The sequence below is a fragment of the Toxorhynchites rutilus genome, chromosome 2 (genome assembly GCF_029784135.1).
Source record: "Toxorhynchites rutilus septentrionalis strain SRP chromosome 2, ASM2978413v1, whole genome shotgun sequence".
In the NCBI taxonomy this organism is placed as follows: domain Eukaryota; kingdom Metazoa; phylum Arthropoda; class Insecta; order Diptera; family Culicidae; genus Toxorhynchites; species Toxorhynchites rutilus.
In genome coordinates this window covers 107972470-107994214 of record NC_073745.1, presented here as the reverse complement: position 1 = coordinate 107994214, position 21745 = coordinate 107972470, and the positions used below count along the sequence as shown (strand labels likewise).

Here is a 21745-nt window from a genome sequence, read left to right as displayed (position 1 = left end):
GGAATGGTGTCGACATCTGGATACGACATTGGTTTGTATGAGACCAACTAATCAAAAGTGGAACAGAGATGGACAGTCATATCCATAATCACATCCAATGCATGATGTAAAGTGAAGGGAAGAAGGATGGAAGGTCTTGAATTATAGAGACTTTAAACTTTTGCAGTTCATTCGTCTCTAGCCTTGAGAAAGGCCCTTTGAAAACTCTACTCTATTCTACTCCAGCGCTACCACCTCCGCCCTCTTGCCTTGAGAAAGGCACTCGATCCCTCGCCGTCCAGCTCGTCCAGCAACGATGTTGTCCAGTCGGTGTCCACACAAAGAAAAATGGAAGGGAAGAAGGGATTGAACTCTTTTTTTATATTGGTTTCTCTTTGTGTTTTATTTCAATTACTGGACGCACAAACACTGGGAGAGAGTGAAATTATTCCTCTCGCGAGCGATAAACCTCTACGCTTCGTATATTATGAACCTGACCATACACCCCCCCCCCCCCCACTACATGTCCATTACACCCGCACCGATAAAAATGTTGTTCTTTTCGGCTTGTTTTAATTTCATTAAAAAACATGGAAAAACACATTTTTATAAAACATTTGGCCAATTATTTCGAAAACCAGCATATTGAACTGTAAGAAACTGTTTCTAAATTTTTGAAAACATGAGTTTCCAAAGATACAATTGAAGTTTTCCTTAACATGTCCGTCTTACCCCCATCTCCCCTACCCCATGAGAATACTACTACAATAGGGTGCTTGCAGCGTGCATATGTATTAGTGATCTGTTGGGCAGATAAAATAGATCGCTGCATAGGATTTATATGGATCGACAAGATTGAGCGTTGTTTAAATAATTATTTTAGCGAAAATTTTACGCGCTACACTACATTAATAACATGCGAATATATGTCTCGATTCAAATCTAGTAGGAAAGTCGCTCAATGAACATCGCGAAATAGGTGCTAGTAAGTTAAGCAATATGCGTCACACAAAAGCTCTTGTTCGGTAAATAGCTTGCCTAACTGTTTCACAAAGTTCCTGTTAGTTTCATGAAATATTTCGCGCTAGTAGAAAGACCGCAACTATATTTAAATCATCTACAAGAACGCCGATTGATAATGAATCCGCTTCTGCTGCATAGAAACTACGAATGTAAACAAACGATTGTGTGCCCAACACATGCTCTGCATGTATGCGTAGCAAGAGCCCTTTTGCGTCCGTCCATGGCCAGATCTTCGCGAAGACTCCCCGATTTTTCGACTTCGCTATCATTCCTTCAATATTTCTCTCTCTTGTTCCAATGCTTCAATTTATTGAAACAATTGAAGCTCTCGACCCTATTTAACTTTTTTGGTAAATTTCCATTAAGGACCGTTTCCAATCCGCCCAAACCATCTCACTTTCGCTGCGACGACAGAGAACATGATGATCACTCCGACAAACACACACTACTTAAGGTGAAGGTGGAAGCTAGCCATTGTAGTAGTATAGGTAAACCCTCGAGTAAAAATGGGGTAATAGTGTTTGTGAGAGAAGAGCAAAGCACACGTAAATAGATCAATTTACTTATCAGACTGTGTGGCGCTTCATTGACTCAAAGACTCGTGTCAATGAAGCGCCACACAGTCGGACATTTGAAAAAAAAAATAACAATTCAATACTAAAGTTAAATGTATGAACGATATGTTCCGATGAACAATTGCAAATATAAATATATATAGAAGGTGCATTTGCATATGAAGCAAAATTCTGATTATACGCGAGCGTAACATGAGCAAATTTATAACACATGCGAATTGGGGGTCTTTTGGTATTAATTTGGTTCTTCCGCATAGTAGCTCGATGTTGATAATTCCTTAATATTTTCCTTCGTTGATCGTATTGTTTTCACATATTCACGTTGGGGAGCCTTAATTTTGATTGAATGTAATACTTTTCCGTTTACTGTTTTTGAGAGCATAGGCAGCCGTGGCAGTGTTCCGAGCTCTGCGATACAATTTTCTTACCCAATGTTAAAGTTGCTAAAACATACATTATAGACCCATTAAACGTAAAAATAATAATTGTATTGATATCAACACAATTTCATTCTATTGATTTTCATGGCATGAAACGCTATGACTCACAAATAACATTTTATTGAGTGGTTTTTATAGCTGTTTCGATGATGTTGTCTGGCATCAGTGTCGAAAAAATAACGATGCTTTCACCAATACAAACAAAACCATTGCCGAAGATTGAAAAACGAAAATTTAACTTTCAGAGCACTTGCTAGAGTTTTCTGACGTTTTTCACTATACAGTGCGACAGAAGATGAAAATTCAACATCTTGTAAGTAATCGATTAGAATTTGGTTGATATTACTTGATGGGAAGTGTGCGAAAACGATCATTTTCTTCACACTGTTTCGCAAAATTATTGATTTTCGGGCGAGAGGTGAGGGAGGGAGATGAATGAAATGAGCGCCATTGTGGCAGCCATTTGTGGCTAGCTTCCACCTTCACCTTAAATATATTGGTTTCGGTTAGTGTCACGATTATCATCTAAACATTTAAGGTAGCATGCTTTACTTGGACAACTAAACCTAACACTTGATTTCCACGAAATAAATAAATAAATAAGAAATCATTGAACAAACAAAACAAGCAATTGTAAATAAACTTTGAATTGAATAAATAAGTAAATAAATATTTGAATAAATAAATAAATAAATAAATATATAAATCAATAAATAAATGAATAAATAAATAAATAACTGAGTAAATAAATAAATATGTAAATAAATATATTTCTTTTCCTACTACTAAATAAATACAACAAAACTAGACTACGAAAAAAATAACTCTTTGTAAAACACTAACCTGGAGGTTTGCGATTTGGATTCATACGTCATCTTTTACTACTACAATCAATTACAGACACTCAACACTACATCTCTCTTTTTGTCATATGAGAAACTACAGAAAAGTCAAACACAAATTGTGGACATCGACTGCTGGTTTCTCATATGACAATACAACACAAACAAACGTTTTACATTTTTTTTGTACAATATTGATAAGGTCCAAACCAACGGTTGGCCTTTCCACCAAATTCCATATTGTAACACAACGTTTAGAAGAAAAATAGAAAAAAGAAAAAGAGAAGAAAAGAAGAAAAAAAACACAACGTTTGGTTACAAGCTGTAGAAAAACAACTGGGGAGAATCATTGAAAGCAACTATAACCACACAGCTTCAAACTTTGAGTTCGATTCACTCAAAACCATAATTAACATGCTCAGTCAGACTAGACTAAGTAACTAGTCTGACTGAACATGTTTATGGATCTGTCCCGCCATAACGGGTCATAAGTAGCTGAACTAAATCAAAACATATTTGGTAAAACAGTTTTTTTTAAATTCAATTGCATTTCCACAAGACCATACAATGTACGTTTGAGATATGTTACAATTGGACCAATATTTGCTCTTCATTTTCAAGATTCCCATAATCCTCGTCATCATGCATTGATGGCATCCCAACCATTTTCGTACACCGACAGGGAGTGTGTTATGGTTGACCATCCAGAGCGGCGTGATGGTACGAAGCTAGAGCCAGCCAGAACACAATGGGCCTGATTATGAAGGCCGTGCCAGATGATGGTGGTAGGGCGAACGTTCCGCTTAGCCACTCATGGAAGGACACTAGTAAACTTTCATGTCCTTTGAAAGGACAGATTGGTTCCACAAGCACGTTAACAGAACCACCACCATTCAGGTTCAGCATAAAGACCACATCACCTTCGCAACTTCCGGCAAGCACTTCGTACTATATATCTCCCAGTTCACCATATGACTCGAAAGAAGAGCGGCTTGGACATTCCCTTCTCGTTTGTCAGAAAATGACCTTCATCGAGAACATGATGTGGGTGATATATTCGTGGCCACCGCTTACCTGGGGAACGTAAAGTATTCATTCGTTGAATTCTAGCATCGAGTATGTCTTGTCTTTCATTATGAGCACGAAAAGAAGTTTTTCACCAGTACCTCAAGCTACTCCTTCTGGGTGATTGCCTGCTGCTCAGATACGGGCGGTCTCGTCTGACGCTTTCGCATAAAAATGTCCATTTTGGCCAGATTCTCCTTCACCATTTGGCCGGTTGCTTCGATTTCCTGGTTTAAGGAGCGGCAGGGAGACGATGTTGTAAATACTAGATTGGCTATATCTGGCGGACACAAAGTGCCTCAGGATGTCCAACTACTTCGCTGTGGGGTGGAGCTGGCAGTTTAAAAAAATCATCATGTTGCTTGACAGTGCTGCTACTGCGAATCAACAGCCTTGAATCATTTTTGTTGTAGGCTTAATGAACGTAAGATTTAAGGAAAGTTTGTTCCGTTGAATTATCTTTTGTAGTTTTTTTTCATCGCCATCCAAAATTAGTCCATTTTTTTAATGAATACGTTAACACTAAAGTCGATGAAAAATGAATTGGAATTTTCGAGCATTCCATTCGATAATTGTAGGATAATTGTAGAATTTGAATCGTGCTTGCCAGACTTAAATGCTCTGACTGAGTGAGTGATTTTCAGGCGTACACAAAATCTAAACCACCGAAAAATCACAACTGAGTGCCGATACTTATAAAGAAATAAGATCCGATTTAATTGCAAGGACACATGGTTTATGTTCACATAACCTATATACATAACGTTTTGTTTTTTGTGTCCCGTGTTAGATCTTTGACCATCTGGTCACTTTAGATTAAAGGATAATATGTACACTAGGGTGGCAGCGAAAATGGTCATGTGAAATGTCAAAAACCGACCATGTACATTTTTGGCCTCACCTTAGGCCCCAAAAAATGACCTGTGCAAAGGCGCTTAGAAGTATATCCTAAGGTGAGGCAGTTTCGTCACTAAGTTGGTCAGGGGAGCGGTATACGAAAACAGTACGGAAGAAAGCAGAAGGGGAATTATTTGCTTGAAGTGTGAAAGAGACAGACTGATCACGAGCGAGCTTGGCTTCAAGCGTATTGTGTTTTGCTTACAAACAAAACACAGTAGACTTCCAAGATGGCTGAAGAGTGGTTTTAGCAAGTTGGCCCACCTTAGGATATACTTCTAGGCGCCTTGACCTGTGCAAAGTTTCAGCTCGATCGGACATGATTTAGGGATGAGACATTTAGGGGTGCCTCAAAGCGCTCAAAGTTTTGATTTTTTGATCCTTGAAAATCTTCCAAGGTCAAGGTAAATTTGGAAAATCGAAATTTTGTTTCCGATGCCAAATGTCTTAAAAATGCATAAAACGTCGAGATCTGGTGTTATCTAGAAAAAAAATTTTACCGAAAATCGTAACTAATTTATTTGCGTTTCAACTGGTCTGGCATATGAAACGTCAAATAAGGGGAACTTCAATAAATTGTTTGATTCGCGTTGATCATGAAATTGGAGAAACAAAAGGATTCCAATGGAAGTTTCGCATTGAGTGTGACAACAGGTATGAAATATTGGGTTGGGGAAAAAGAAATGTCGAATATTGTCAACATATGGCAACACTTAAACATATCTTGTGTTGTACTTATCGCATCGGGTCATACTATACGGCTATTTAAAGACGACAATCTGTGCTACAAGTGTCGTTTTGACAGTGTTGTGATTGTCCTTTGGGGCTGTCCACATACCACGTGGACAGAAAAAGCATGATTTTAGACACCCGCCTCCCCCTCCGTGGACAAGCGTGGACATTCCTTATACCCTCCCCCTGTTGTCCACGTGGACATTCCTCCGGTTTTGAGGAAAAAATCAAGAAATTCTATTTTGTTCGCTTAAATTCCATTTCAAGTTTGTTTCTATTATAGCCTTACCAATGGTAACGATTTGTCTTGAAATCTTCGATTTTTTTCAACATTGTCCGGAAGCTCATTATTTTCTTCCGAATTCCATTTACGTTATCTTCATATCCATTTTAAAATATCGATTGTGAACTTATACTCAAGTATTTTTATTAAAGCTGGCTGGCTTATTGAGTTTTCAAAAAAATCAGACAATGAAATCAAGGACTTTGTTTGAAAACAGAATTTTCTCGTCTAAACATCAATGACTTTCGCTTTTACAGGTTCGGTAGTGCCTGATGGCTATAATGAACCTAGTAAAAACAAAATAAGGAAAAAACCAAAAGCATATTTTTGTAGACATACATCTTTTCGATCATAGATACACCGTTTTTTTCCTGAATATTTCAGCATCTTCATGCAACTTGAGAATTCCATCCTCTCAGAACTTATGCTATGCAGTAAGTTGAAGTTATTACAAGAATCTTAACAGTTAATAATCTGAAGATGCAATATCTGGTAAGTAAGGCGAGTGGAGTTTTAGAAGTGCCCGTTCTGGATCGTTGATTTTAATACGTTTAGCTACTAGCAGTACTTGTTGGAATTCATCGAAACTACAGATTTTCTTCCAGTCCTACCAGACCCAGCCATAAATTTCTTCAAGCGAAAACCTGCTTCGGGGTTCCATTCACTTGGTAAGATTTTTTTTAACTCAACATTCTTGTGAATGATTTGTCCTTTACAATTCGCTACAAATATGTATTTTCGTCGCGTTTAAGAAACGAATCACAGTATGAGATAACTCCTTTCAAGTGTTTTTCGGTAAAATAAACCCTTATTCCGGAATCTGGTCAGATTTGAAATTAGCACAATGTTGCGTTCTTTAAGAAGGAATTCTAGTCTAGAAATTTGAAAAAAAATATTTTTTTTCTTCATATTTCTCTAATTTAGACATTTAAGAATATACCATAGAAGAGACTTTTCGAAAATCTCATTATTTACCAAGGTATAGCCATTTTAGTGATGCGATATCTTATCTAGTACGGCCATAACAATTAACTTCAAACGCGTTTTTCTTGAAACATGTTTTTTCAAATTGGCTTACACGATATCTTAAGTACTACTTATCCGATCTATGTTTATATGAATACAATCTGTATGCATCTCTCTATCGCAGGAACCTATAAAAAATCATAATTTCGTAACTTTAATTTAAAAAAAAAAACTCGAAAAAAATGTTTTAAATAGCATTTTTTCCATCAAATTTCCGCCATTTTGTCAAAAAAAAACACGTTTTTGACTTGTCCGAGGTTCATACGATAGTGGCATCTTTACTGATTCAGAATCTGTTCGATTTGTTTGTTTCAGATAACCAGAAGGGCTGGAATCGTGTACGCCATGGCACAACTTTTTTTGAACCCCCTCACTTGATCAGCTTCTAATTATGAATATATTTATTTCCGTTCAATTTTTGTTTTATTGTTGAAAGATAGATAAACAAATAGTGATATAATGGATCGTAAAAATATTCTTTGTTTTACTTTTTCGGAGCTCGAAGAAACGTGCGAAATTCGTGTCTCTATCCCCCATAATCTGGTCGAGTCAAATCCTATCAAATTGTGCAAATGTTGCAACCTTGAAATGCAGAATGCAAAGGATTAGTTCGTTCGGATTGCGATATGTCAAATCCGATCGGGTTCCGTAATATGGGTTAATATGTAGTCCATGCATTGTTGCATGTTTGCATGTTACATGCATGTTTTTCGTGATGTTCCGTTTCTCATGAACGGTGATTTTCGACATCTGTAGCGAATCTACTAATTCATGTGCATCAAAGATTAATCTTTTCTTTTAATAATCAGCAGTAGCAGCATGAACTTTCAACAACTCAAAAGAAGCGTATTACAAAAACTACCAGACATCAATGAAAAATAACATCATTGCAAGAAATAGATCTCCACAGATTCGGCCCGTACACTCATGGAAGAATTTGTTGTCCGTTTCAATGTTCAGAGATCCTCGAGAATTCTCGAAAAAAACCCAAACAGTTTTGTCATCAAGAGCAAAAGCTGAATTCAACCCGCACTTAATATTTTTGATACTACAAAAAATCCAACATTCTTTGTGTTATTGGGTTTATCCTGACGGATTTAATGGCCCTCTATTACCGATTGGAATAAATTGATGGATCCTAGTTCATGTGCGTTACCTTCAGAATATACATTTCAGGAAAGAGGTTCAGTTATATGAAAAAAATAAGGATGTTTGACCGAGCAGCACTTTAGAAAACTTTAGAAAATATTTAACGTGTCCACGTGGACATTATCAAAACCCCCTCCCCCCTCACCGTGGACAAGCGTGGACATTTTCGTAACCCCTACCACTCCCCCTAAAGTTGTCCACGTGGTATGTGGACAGCCCCTTTTCAGTATCAAGTTATAGCGCGTCAAAGATGGAGTCCACCAAGCAAGAAATTCGCCATATTTTACGTTTTACTACCTGCGAAGGCGGCCGAAAAAAATCGTGTAGTTTATGGACCCGATACTGTAACGATTCGCACAGCACAGCGTTGGTTTGATCGATTTCGTTCTGATGTACTGGCTGTCGAAGATAGACTTCGTACTGGTAGGCCAATCATCGTGGAAACCGATAAAATCGTTGAAATCATTCAAGTAGACCGACATGTAAACACTCGCTTGATTGCCCAGGAACTGGGTATAGACCATAAAACCGTTTGGAACCATTTGCAGAAGATTGGATTCCAAAAAAAGCTGGATGTATGGGTGCCACACGAGTTGACGCAAAAAAATCTTCTAGACCGAATCAACGCCTGCGATGCACTGCTGAAACGGAACGAACTCGACCCATTTTTGAAGATGATTGACTGGTGATGAAAAGTGTATCACGTACGACAACCTAAAGCGAAAAAAGTCGTGGTCGAGGCGCGGTGAGCCGGCCCAAACCATCGCCAAGTCCGGATTGATGGCCAGGAAGGTTTTGCTGTGTGTTTGGTGGGATGTGAGCAGCTTGACAGTGTTTGGATTTCGATCAAAATCGAATGATACACAATGTGTCATGCAAGTAACCTCTCACGAACATATAACCAAATATGAGAGAAACATTCAGATACTTGTATGAATGACAGTAATCACTTGTGTAACATTACATGATTAAACCAAGAGAGGAACGAAGACTGTTGTTTTCATATTTGAGCTGTATCAAACATCGCAAACCATTTTCGAAGCCTGCATACAAGTTTGAACCGCATATATCGTCCCGCTCTACTATAGCGAAACCCACTGCACAGACAAGTGCAAAGCAATAAATGATACAAGAAAAATTACGTCATCATTCGGTCACCATTTGCGGAGAACAACGAATGGGAAAAGAGAGCGGTGTTGCCAGTAAAACTTTGCGGTCTATATGAATATACACATTTCAAGGGACAGCGGCGTTAAAAATGGAAAATATGGTCTGTCTACCCTTCCCTTAGCCTCTATCGAGCTAAATAATCATATAGTTTACACTCTATGAGACTTAAAAATCAGAATCTGCTTTATTATGCGGGCGCTACACGATTCGTCCAACGTTTCACTCGAATGTTGGACTCAAATATTTGACTCGATGAATCGACAAATGTTGTGACGAATGTGCTGCTACACGGTGAAGTGAATGTTCGATTCAATGCAATCGGTCCAAACAAAAATGCTTGAAATCAACATTATTAAACTGCAATATTTTACCGAATATTTTGAATTTTATAAATCAATTTCATAGTTTCTTCATCTAAAACTTGTAAACAAACCAATCTGTCAACGATAGATTCGGACGAATCGTGTAGCGGTGTATCGAATATCATCGAGTGTCGAATCAACGAATGACAAAAATCCTTTGACTCGTGCCACAACGAACGGATTACCTGTCAACGCGAATATTCGACACTCGACATTGGAGGTTTGCAGCTCGTCAGTCGACTACACGATGCGTCGAATCATCGAGCGTCCAACATTCGAGGGTGTTTGTAGCATCGTGTAGCGCTGGCTTTAGCTGAATATGAATCATTCGCTTTGCGTAGTCCGTACGTTCCTGTTGTGTCATGATGCATGGAGAGGTCGATATGCATATGTTAAAGGCGAAGAAGAAAATAAACTTTCTGCACCGAAAGCGTATATGATGGTTCTGCTTGCGTGTCGGTGTATCATAAAGTGCGAACCGATGTAGAGTTGTCTCGTTCTCTTTTGTGTTGTGATTTGCAGTACGTAACAACTAAAGGTTGCCGCTGAGGGAAATGATTTGTGTATGATCATATTTGAACGAACGAAAGCGATTTTTTCAGTGAGTGGATCATTTGCAAACACTGCAGCTTGACCGTTTGAAGCAGACGATTGACCAGAAGCGGCCAGAAATGATCAATAGGAATGGTGTTGTTTTCCACCAGGACAACACTCGGCCTCACACATCTTTGATGATCCGCCAGAAGCTACAGGAGCTCGGATGGGATGTCCTATTGCAGCCACCGTATAGTCCGGATCTGGCTCCAAGTGATTACCATCTCTTCCGGTCCATGCAAAACGCTATTGGTGATACTAAGTTGGCCTCAAAAGAGCGTAAACTGGCTGTCTGAGTTTTTTGCAAATAAGGAGGGGGGGGGGAGTTTATTTAGGGGGGGATAATGAAGTTGCTTAAATTAAAATTGGATAATTTTGAGTATGTTAAATAAAGCGTCAAATTTCGATCAGAAATACGACATTTCTTTTTCCCCAACCCTATACAATTTGAGGAAATTATTTATATGTAATGTAATCAATGTTTTAGTCATGCGAAAATAATGTCAATTTTCATAAAATTCCAAATTCTATTCGAATGCTCCTCACAGCAAATTTTCTATTTGAATATGGCGTCGATTTTTTTTCGAAATAAAAAAAAAAATTAACAGTTAACGTTCGCCCAGTTCAAAAGCAGACCAGTTAGTGAGCGATTATTGTAGTGTTTTTTACAGAAGCAACAATTTTTGGCAAACAGTTCTTCGTACAGCTTCGTAAGCCACCGCTTGGACAGCATTCGAAAGACGCTCTCTCGGTGAAAACTCGGGTCGGCGACCTTCATCTTAAACAAACGAGAACACACTAAGAACAAACAACGCCCATGAAGAGAAGAAAAAAAACCACACACAGCGGTTTGTCTCTCTCTAGCGCGTGTGTCGGGAAACGTGACCTGAATTTAGTCCCGCTTCTTATGACTCCCGTTATCTCCAACACATTGGTTCCTCACCATATGTTCGGGTTCATGGCTTCGTTCCTTTCTGAGGAGCGGTTTCGATCGTTTGAAAAAAGCAAAAATTGGCCCGCTTCAAGGCAATCCGTGCTTTGTCTTAAAGATGGACCAATGGACCAAGTTTCAAACGAATAAGACATTACTTGTATACCTAATGATAACTTTTCAAAGATTTTTTATTCACGTAAAGATTAGGAAATAAAAAATATCAATGCAGTTTAAATGCAAATTTCTATTCTTCTATCGAAAACGATCCGTCTTCCAGTCTCTTCAACTGCGTGTATAATTCTATCAATTAATTTTATTTTCTTTTCCGACATTTTGTCCTTCCTCGCCGACGCTTGGAGCTGGGTGTTTTGGGCGAGGAACCATTGGTGGTGCTTTTCTTGTTATAATTACGAACCACCCCGCGAGATCCACTGTTTTGCACCCCACCCAAACTTGGCTTCCGGCTCGTGATCAGATGTTGCGAGACGAGATCTCCCAGTTCTCCCTGATGTGCCAGCATCGATAAAAAGGTGCAAATGAACTCGTCATAGTTATGTGTCCGCCGACAATCGTCCACTTTGAACATCGCACGCTTTTCGTTCTCATCGCAGAGATGTTGTTCGGTTACGTTAATTTCCGATTCGAGATTCTTCAGTAATGAGAGCAGATCTTTTGGGGAGAATGTGCCAGCGCCAATGAAGGCAGGCGGTGGAGAAGGTGGAGGATTCTCTTTTTTGATCTCCGTTTCACCAATTATTTCTACCGAATCGGAAGAACTGTTGAGCGAAACGAGCGATTCCAACTCCTTCGACATTGGAACAGCCGAATCATCCTTTTCGTTCATTTCTAACAATTGAGAGTATTCAGAGCTCAATTTAACTGATGATTCCTCCTCTTTCTTGATTTTATCAACAGTCTCCTTGATTTCGGCCTGCGACCTGCTTTCTGGTTGCTTGCTCTTTAACAATTTCTCAAGCGCTGCAGACACAATCGTTTGGTTGGTGCGTAGCATCTTCAACTTGTGTGTGATGGCAATGCGTCTATCCGGAACGACGGCCATCAAATTGAAACGAATATCCTGTTCACCAGTGGAGATACCCAACCGATCGGACATCACACGACGGAACTTATCAGTCCATGCTTCCTTCTCACCCCATGGTCCGTGGTCCATTGGAAAGGGCTTCAACCCATCCAGCTCAAACAACTGTCCATTAATGGGAACAAAGCTGACAAAATGAAATGCTTCTCCTGTAAATCTAAAATAAACGTCGTTAATAGATATTCCACATTTTGAGATATGCGCGTTCACAATATAAACCTACCTTCCGGTGCTCACACCCGAATTCCGATCCATCCGTCTTCTCGCTTGAGGCATTGCATGTGAATTATGCGCGCACGCCAGTTCCGGAGTGTTCCCGATCGCCCAGCCCTTATTCTCCGGGCACATTCCCTTGGTGTGTACCTTCAGGCGGCTCAGCGTATTCCCCAGATCGATATCGGAGCAATTCAGCAGTACCGAAAGCAGTGCATGGGTGGCACAACTGTTAGGAACCACCTGCTGTGCGAAAAAGATGTTGTTTACCGCCTCCTCATCCTTCACGTAAATCTCAGTTGTTTCGACAATTTTCCTCCGTGCACGACGTTCCTCTATCCAGCGGAAAAGAAAGATGAACCCATAAACTGGACCTTCGATGTTTTTCTGCAGGTCGTAAATTTCTTCCACTTGGACGCCTTTCACGCCAAAATCCTCCAGCAGAAGGGTGAACAAGCCAGGATCGCTCTCCAGTTCTAGCCAGCCGTCCGTCAACCGGTTGATGTCCACCGGCATCGCTGAAATTGGTCTTGTGCAATACGGGAGATTGGATAATTCGAAAAGTGGCGAGTGCAATTTACTGACGCAATTTGTTTGTTTACAACAACAATGTCGCGTGAAAACTCATTGCGGCTGAACCCTGAAGGCCCATTTATACGTTGCTAGTAGCTGACTTGACAATGAGCAGCTACTGACCCGGTGGACTCGCTTGACAATTGGTTGACTCGCCTTGTCCGTTCACACAGTGTGAGCTGCTGGCGAGAAACTAGATACTACGGCACGGGTTTACCAGGGATGCCAGGCGACTTTTCAAATGTCCATCAAATAGTCAGAAACAGCAATCAGGTCCGAATTTGTCAAATGATTGGTCCAAAATCGACTTCTTTATTGGCAGTTTTCATCTTAGGTTTTCAGTTGAATGTATCATCACACAATTTTATAGCAAAACAAACGCTGATCGTGTTTAAAAATACATACTTTGTGCTGAATTTCTTTGAACTGAAGGTACTATCCGAAAAAGCAGAAAGAGAAAAGGATTCGGGCCAGGAATTAGATGCAAAGAAAAGGAGCAACAAATACAATATTGAAGGAACTCTACGATGAGGATCCCCGAGATTACAGAGCAGTGTTGATAATAACACCTGAACAAGTGAAAAAACTGTTGGATTTAATTGCTCCACGAATACAACGCCAAGATACAGTCATGAGGGATGCTGTACCTGCAAGAGTTAAATTAGAAATGACATTGATGTGCCTTTGTTTTGGAATATCGTTGGGATTGTTGTCGATATTTTTTAGAATCTCGAAAACATCCATAGCTCAGATAATTCCGAAAGGATGTGATGTTATAAATGGTAGTCTAAAAGATTTTTTTTTTTAATTTTATTTATTTTGTGAAATGAAAATGATAGTCGATTTGCAGGTGCAATAAATACGCTTCAAAAATTTTAATAATGAATGAAAATGTACTTTTTTAAATCGAATATGTATTCTGTTTCTTAGAACAATACTTTTTTTTGTAAGTTGTGATCTGATAATGATTCTATATTAGAGATTCTCAAGAAAACTATCTCAAAAAGAAAGCGTGCCCCGCCAGCGTGCAAAACGAAATAACAATTATTTCGTTTAGAAACTATGAGGGTTTTATTTGTTTTTCCAATAATTTTCAAGTCTATAAATATCTTCACATATTTTCAAATATCTTAAAAATAGAGACATTTCATTACATTTGGCATCACTGATTCGAACGCTAAATTCTGTTTTTGACGTTGTGAAGCATGCAAGTGCGAGTAAATTCAAAAAACTTTGAAGTAGCTCGCACGCCGGATCACACATGACAATAACTGGCATGATGTGTTCACACGGTGTGAGTAGCTGCACTGCAGTAACTGACTAGACCGACTCGTATGCTTACTCGCACCGTCTGAACCCGGCTTGAGAGATGTCAGTATTCCGTATTTTTGTGTGAAAATGAATGAATTAGTTAAGCACGGTGTACCTCTTTTCGGCGCGTGATGAGTTTGTATTGGGATTATTATGAAACTTTTTTTAAAAAGTCACAGGAGGGTTGTGTCCGAGACACGGCCGCATAGTTGACGTAGGATTCTGTTAGGCTATCTGTTGATTTTGGATATGTTTGAATAATTACATAGTTAAACTCTTTGATAATGATTTGGTGGCCCTGAAAAGGGCAATTTTGTTTGGTTGTTGGGTATTGTTTGTTCACTCCACCAGTGTTTACCGATTGATGATGACAGAAGTATGGTGAACAGTCGTTGGGTAGTGCGTTTCAGATAAAAGATGCCGAAATGGTATGAGATATCATGAAACCGCCCTCTGTGACCCTAGACGAGATGCTGTGTTATGTATGGGTAAAATAAAGAAAAAACAAACTCACCTATGTAATATAAGATAATTACTAATACCGAACACAATTATCAATTTTTCTCATCAGTAAAAACATGTTACTTTAATATATAGAAAACATATTTGAAAAGGAAAAGGTAATTTTGTTTTATAATTTTTACTTTCTAATTGGACTAACAACACCTAATACTATATGTAGAGCATATGGGAAATCACTTTTTCGAATATTTCTTCACTTTTCCAATTTTTTTTCGCCGCATGAACTTTCCTTGGGTGAAAATGAACACAACAAAACAGACAGCTTAAATTGAACGACCCGTTCTCGAGCGGAAACACACATTGGTTTTTATTTATGAAAATTTAAATAAATCGTTTCATATATCAAGCCATTTTTAACACAACTGCTACCATATACAATTTTACAATTACACTTGTGCTAAATTTTTCACAATACACGATTGGTTATTGATATGAAATTTCACGAAGCAACCAACATTAAATTACCAAATTAATTTTTTTTTGCTAGAATCACTCACCCTACTTGCCATACAAAAATGCCCCCGACATGCATATATTTGCAAATTCTAATTCCCTTGGGCACCTTAGTTTTGATGTCTTTGTTAGGGAACACATTTCGGTGAGAACAAAAGCTCCTCCTACTTTCATGTATTTGCAATGTCATTTTCTCCCAGGCAGCTTGGTTTCGATGTCTCTGTTAGGGAACACATTTCGGTAGGAACAAAAGCTCCCCCTACTTTCATGTATTTGCAATGCCAATCACCCCAGGCAGCTTGGTTTTGATGTCACTGTTAGGGAACCGCCGCATGTGTCGTCAATTTCGACCAATCAGAAGTGGATATTTCTGTTAGGATGAGAGTTGATATTTTTCAATTGTTCGATAGTTAGTTTCATGACATATATTATTTTATACAATAGAAAAAATTGTTATGGAGTGCCGAAATCGATTGACGCAAAAATTTCATCAATCCATCATGAAATGACTGAGCAACAAGCGTTTGAAATTGGACAATTTTCCCGATGTGCTCGATTTCCGATTTTCAATTTGTACCCCAATATGTTCCCGAAAGACGTAATCCTACGTCAAAAATAGTTGAGTGTTTTAAACATTAAAACACCACATTTTTTTTTTGTTTTCTCTATTATAGTGACTTTCAACACATTTCGGTTGGTTCGTCACTTTTACTTCCATTTTTGGAAGAATGTCGGGGGTAAGAATTGAACTCGTGATCTCTGCGTGAGAGGTATGGATGTTACCACTACGCCAGATCACCTCCACAATAATTATTTTTATTCAAGTTTTTACAATTTAAACTTGCTTTCAGGTGTGCTTATCTAATATCGAGTATACAGTATAGAGTATACAATCTTGCACAGATTGACTGGATTGTCATAGCTGAACCACTTTGCATAAACCTCAACGGCATCGTGATATTTTTACGGTTGTAAATGGCACTACCAGAAAATTAATTTTGTATCCATTTCCTTCGTTGTGGATCGGTTCCTTGGCGTATAAACGTTTGGAACCTGCTGCTTCAGCAATTTCTATCTCGTTTTCAAGTTTCGCTAATGTTTTACCTGATTTTTTATACAACAATGCTAGCCACTGATAGTTTTCGATTTTTTTTTCCGGCTGTCCTGAGCGTGGCTTGTAAATCATTGCTCTGGAATCATTGCTTTTAAATCTTCTATACTATTTTTTACATGTTGTCTGCGATGTATCTCCTTTTTTTATAAAGTTTCTATGTTTCTCAAAATTTTTGGAATCATCTAAATTAAAATTTTAAAACTTAAAAAAAAGTTATTTGAATGTATAAAACAGTTGCCTAATTTTGATCATCAACAAATGCGAGTGAGAAAAAGTCTTGTATGTCGTTTATAAATAAAAAATTGATGAATTGAATGGATAAATATTCTTATGCCTTTTTTACATTAGGTGAACCGAAACCCGATCTGTGAACGATACCAAACGGATCTTCAATTCGGGACTGCATATTGAAGTTACACAAACGATATGTTTTCATACGTCATCATAAACCGCATTATCGCTGGCAGAGATGTCATTTTTTCAAATACCGAAGGACATCATATGAAGAGCGAATTATTAAGAAATGAAAAAAATTAAAAAAGAAAAAAAAACACTTCTATTTATTTTGTTGTTGTCTGTATGCTTTGGGGAACAAACCGACACTCCCGGACAGATTGCAAGGTAGACAACACTCCGACGGCAAAGCAGCAAACGACCAGGGACTATTCGGATACCGTATGAACCGGTGTAAAAACAGCATACACAAAAACACGTCCTTCATTTATACTGTACGGTGGATAACTAACTATATGGGACAAAGATAATATAATTAACAGATACACATTTTCTCGTTTTCCCCTTCTCGCACTTTCGCCTCTCGCTCTGACACAGACTCGAGGGAAAGATATCGCACTTCAACATTGACTACTTAATTTTGCGAACGACATTAAATTGAAGGTATGTGCTACATTTTAAAACTACAATGAAATCAAAGTGAGCAGCTGTATAAAAGGTGGACTCGATTATATACCCCGGACCCGCATCGCATCGCATTCACTATGTCCTCGGCCTGACGCGCTGCCATTCGGCAGTAGATTTTAAAAAAGACTTCGCATTATGTCACATGGAACAAGAATATTTAGTTCCATTTCATGAAACAATAATTATGCTGGAGAGTTCTTTCGTGATTCTCGATCTGAGTATAATATATTCATAAAGCAACCGACTCGCACGAAGCCTTGACCACGATATGAATATATGTGAAGAGCAACCATCACTGTAACTGCGTTTTGCTCCGGAATACGTATGCTTGAAATACAAAATTGTGTCTCCAGACTGAACCATACTGAACTCTTCTGATTCGGCTGATCTCACGTAGGTCATTTTCCTCTCGAAATCCTCTTTCAACTCTTCAGATTGCTTCAGGCGAAAACAACATAAAACATATATAACATCATATATCATGTTAGCAAAATACATAAATTTCATTTGTGTATAATAAACTAGGCCAAAAATATTATTTAGTATTATATTTGACAAATATTGAAAGTTATCGACGCATAAATCAAAATGTCAACAGTAATTGAACGAAGAAGTTACCAACACAAATCGCGCGTGCTTTGACATGTGTATGTTTCCATTTAATTACACATGCTCTCAACAGTTTTGCGATATCCATTATACTGCAAGGCAACTTAGGTTGCATAATGAGTAGATGGCCTTAGATCTAACCAGTTATTCAGTTTATGCTTATTCGGATGGTGAACTTTGCGATGCGGGCGCGAGCGCGGACTCGTTTGCGGGAAAGCTCTTTCGTTCACGACTGCGGAAATCAAATGGTCGGTGTTAAGTCAGACCGGACTATGTGACATTTTTACGATTTCGAGAAAAACTAACATGAAGTTTAGTGCTCTGCAATTTTCAAAGCATTCAATTTTTTCGTTCAATATTGTCCTCAGAAATGTTAGCTACTCTCTGACACTACTTTGACGTATGATAATTGTAAAAAACATCAAGTATCATGCCAAAAAAGGCAGTTATTTATATACATGGTTATTTATACGTACATGGTCCACTCTGACTGAACCAAATGAAGCACTTTTTGTGATTTGGTTCACTATGACTGAACAATTTTAAAATATTTCTCAATCAATTAACAGTTGTGAGTCAAAGTGTGCCATTCTGGTATGGAAATTAGAGTGAGAAGGGCTGTGAGGCTGGAACTGTATAAACATTTGGTTGCGTTCAGCATAATTACTCTGCCATCTATTACAGGCATGAATATGATTGCACAGCAAACAATAGAATCGTCAAATTCAAATTCATTGTCATCGCTACAGCCTAAATCGCACTCTGAAGTAGTACATTTTGCGATCATTCCTACTGAAGACCAGCATTTTTCGCTGATCCGTTCAGTAAGAGTGGACCAAGTTAATTTTTTAATATACTCAGAATGTGCACATCTTACACTAACGGGTTCAAGCACATTTTGACAAGGTACCTATTAGCTTCAAGAAAATGTTTTGTTGGTTTGAATTCGGCGCATGGATATTGTTTAAATTCACTATACAAATGATTGTCCCATGGTCCACTCTGTCTGCAAATGATATAGAGCCATTTCGCCATTGTAAATGGTACATGATCCTGCTGTATGCGTGATTTTCCAAATCTGATTAATGTCGTATGTAGCTTACATAATGCTTAACCAAATGTAATCAGTAACTCGAAAATTTCAATTTTGCGACTTGGTCCCCTCTGACTTAACACCGACCAAATGCAAACCGCCCAGACCTGACACAGTAAACGCGATGCGATGAGGATTTCAATGCGGCGAAACTGTTTGTGAAGTGTTGTTGAGTGAACACAAGTGATGGTTGCCAGACGTATTTCATAAATATTTTCACAATCGAACTCATCGAAGGAAAATAAAAATTGAGTTGTTTAATCATTATTTTCGTTTTGTTCGATAAAAGTATTTAGGAAAGTACACGCACATGAAAACGAAAATTGCCGTAGATTGAATGAATAAAAAATAATATAAAGCACTTGAGCAAAAGTAACCAAATGTCATTGAGAAAAATGTTTCATTTGCTTTGGGCTTTCAATTTAGATGTTCGGTTGAAGTTTGTTCGAGAAAAGTATCGCATACATAAAATTTATGACTAAATTAAATATCTCGTAATTCAATTGTTTACAAAATGAAGATATGTTGTCATATCTGGCATCCTTGAGCTGGGTTGTTTACATGTAGAATGGAGTGGAATGAAATATAAAAAAATGCGCGATCTGAGGCGATCAGTATGTCATTTCAGTGTTGCAGCTCCTTTACGTCCAAAGTACGTGGAATAAGAAGGTAGTCTACTCCCTGCTTTGTTCAAGTGTGGTAGGCAAAGGAAAAAAGCAAGAAATAGTAACAATCCATCGATCGAATCCAAATAAATTTGAACATTTTTTAATTTTTCAAATTATAATACAAGAACTGTCTCCAAAAATGTTTCGAAATGATGAAATAGCAGTTTACTTAATTATTTTAAAATTTAAAACTGTAAAATTATCGCACCTGTACTATAAAAATAATGCAATCCGATAAACAAATGTGTTGAGAGGTTATATCGAAGCAGTGTCGTTCCCGGGAACGGAGCGAATGCATGGGATAGCTGAAAATATCTCCGATTAGTTTATCTCATTCGAAATTATTCTGTTCCGGCATCGCGTTACGTGGTACTTCAACATTTCGCTGAAGTAAACAAAACCTGTTCAGTATGAAATCGATAAAAAACCACATGAAAACTTACTTGCACTGAAAAAGCGGTATATTATCGTGTTTACCGTCGGCACGACTTGCGATTTTGTCTCTTTCCAGGATTTTTGGAACTTTTAAAATCGAGAAATATTGAAAAAACTTCAGTACTTCGAACTAATTGAGGATTTGTTATTACTAACTTCATTGGTGTGTAACACATGCCCTCTACGTGTGTATACACAGGAGATATCCCTTACCTTCTATTCTACGTACTTTGGACTTCATCAAGGTTTTCTACATGTTTCAAATCAACATCTTGGGTGCTGCATTCTTCATTCGATCGGACGTCCGATTTTAGAAATTTTTGTTTCCTTTCGAAAAACTATTGTGTGGTGCTCAGTAACAATTAAATTCGTGATTCTGAAAGGGGACACTTGTATACACACACACACACACACACGCGTCAAAATGGTTCTGCTCCGAAAAATATTGTCCAGCGCGAAGCGCATTCCAATGATTAAGTTCCGGAAGGGAGGACCTTATCCGGACAGTGCTAGTGCCGGCCAACATGCATCCGCTGCTTCCACAGGAGCCGGAGGAACCCAAACGGTGAGTCATTTCTGCAAGCAACATATTTATGCTGCAACTGTTGTTACGCGCTGTTTCATCCAACAATGATATTACATAATTTTTGCACGAAATGCTGGCTTGTTGCCGAGCATTAATAGCCATGTTTTTTTTTTCTTATTTTAGAGATCCGCTTCGTCAGGGGAAGCCATTGAGGAGTGGCAACTGCCGGCTAGATATCGTAGAAAACAGATTGATGAGGTTGAAATGGAATGGATTAACCGTGGAGGACCACCGGCATAGTTTGTTTACTTTTATCTTAGAAGGGGATAATCCTAGTCACTCATACTGCACGCAAACACATTCATCAATCGTCATCATCTGTATACAAGTATCTTCCCATCAATGCTCGCAGTCTGTGCGATTCTGAAGCTCAATCACGTTTTAGGGAAACTTTGAATAATCAAACTTAAAAGACGCTGTTTGGGTTTGTAGAAAGGAATCTGTCGATATCAACGAAGGTGCTGTAACTAAATTAACATCAAAATTATACAAGTTCTCATTTCGAAATGGAAATTACGTATTCCTTTCAATTGTCGTGTCTTGTAGAATTTAAAAGCGAAGGAACATCATTTTTCTATCAACTGCGGAAGACTAGTATCCTAACTAATTGTAAAATTGTATTTATTACGTATGGTTCAAAAATAGACTTATTACTTGCGAGTGTTTTGTTTTATTCCGTAAAACGATATATGTTCATCATGTAAATCGAATCAAGAAGTCGATGCATTGCCTATCACTATGGGCCTGATCACGAACATCACTTCACGGTGAAAAAGTGTATTTTCTGAGCTGCACTTTTTTGTATTAATTTTTCAACCGCATATCACATATTTTAAACAATAAGTATTTTCCTGTTATTTTGGTATGCAAAAAAATTCAATGTGAAGAGATAAAGAAAACTAGAAAACGTAGATTTGATAGTAGTTGAATTTGATATGTTGAAATACATGAAATAAATTTAAAGTTCACTTCACGAAACAAACGACACTCCATTAAATTTCGTTCTACGAGTTAGAGAAAATGATGGGTTTTCAGGTAGAATGAACACTTCTCAAATATAAATTATGAATGAAAATT

The 21745-nt window shown here is 38.1% G+C and overlaps 2 protein-coding genes across 3 annotated transcripts; one reads left to right on the top strand and one right to left on the bottom strand.

Moving 5' to 3' along the window:
- Positions 1-11282: 11282 nt before the first annotated feature.
- LOC129767777 (ubiquitin carboxyl-terminal hydrolase calypso) lies at positions 11283-13138 on the bottom strand. The gene is made up of 2 exons (XM_055768964.1): positions 12394-13138; positions 11283-12327 (listed from the first exon to the last, which is right to left on the bottom strand). Exons 1-2 carry the CDS (start codon positions 12897-12899, stop codon positions 11385-11387), a joined length of 1449 nt encoding a protein of 482 aa, XP_055624939.1. The 5' UTR covers positions 12900-13138; the 3' UTR covers positions 11283-11384.
- Positions 13139-20324: 7186 nt separating this feature from the next.
- On the top strand, positions 20325-21328 carry LOC129768343 (uncharacterized). Of its 2 annotated transcripts, XR_008741659.1 has the most exons (3): positions 20325-20647; positions 20792-20996; positions 21054-21328. XR_008741659.1 is itself a non-coding variant. In XM_055769922.1 (2 exons), exons 1-2 carry the CDS (start codon positions 20507-20509, stop codon positions 20906-20908), a joined length of 258 nt encoding a protein of 85 aa, XP_055625897.1. In that variant the 5' UTR covers positions 20326-20506; the 3' UTR covers positions 20909-21328. The 2 variants fall into 2 exon arrangements, 1 of the variants encoding a protein (XP_055625897.1); XM_055769922.1 differs by having other exon boundaries at positions 20326-20647; positions 20792-21328.
- Positions 21329-21745: the final 417 nt, after the last annotated feature.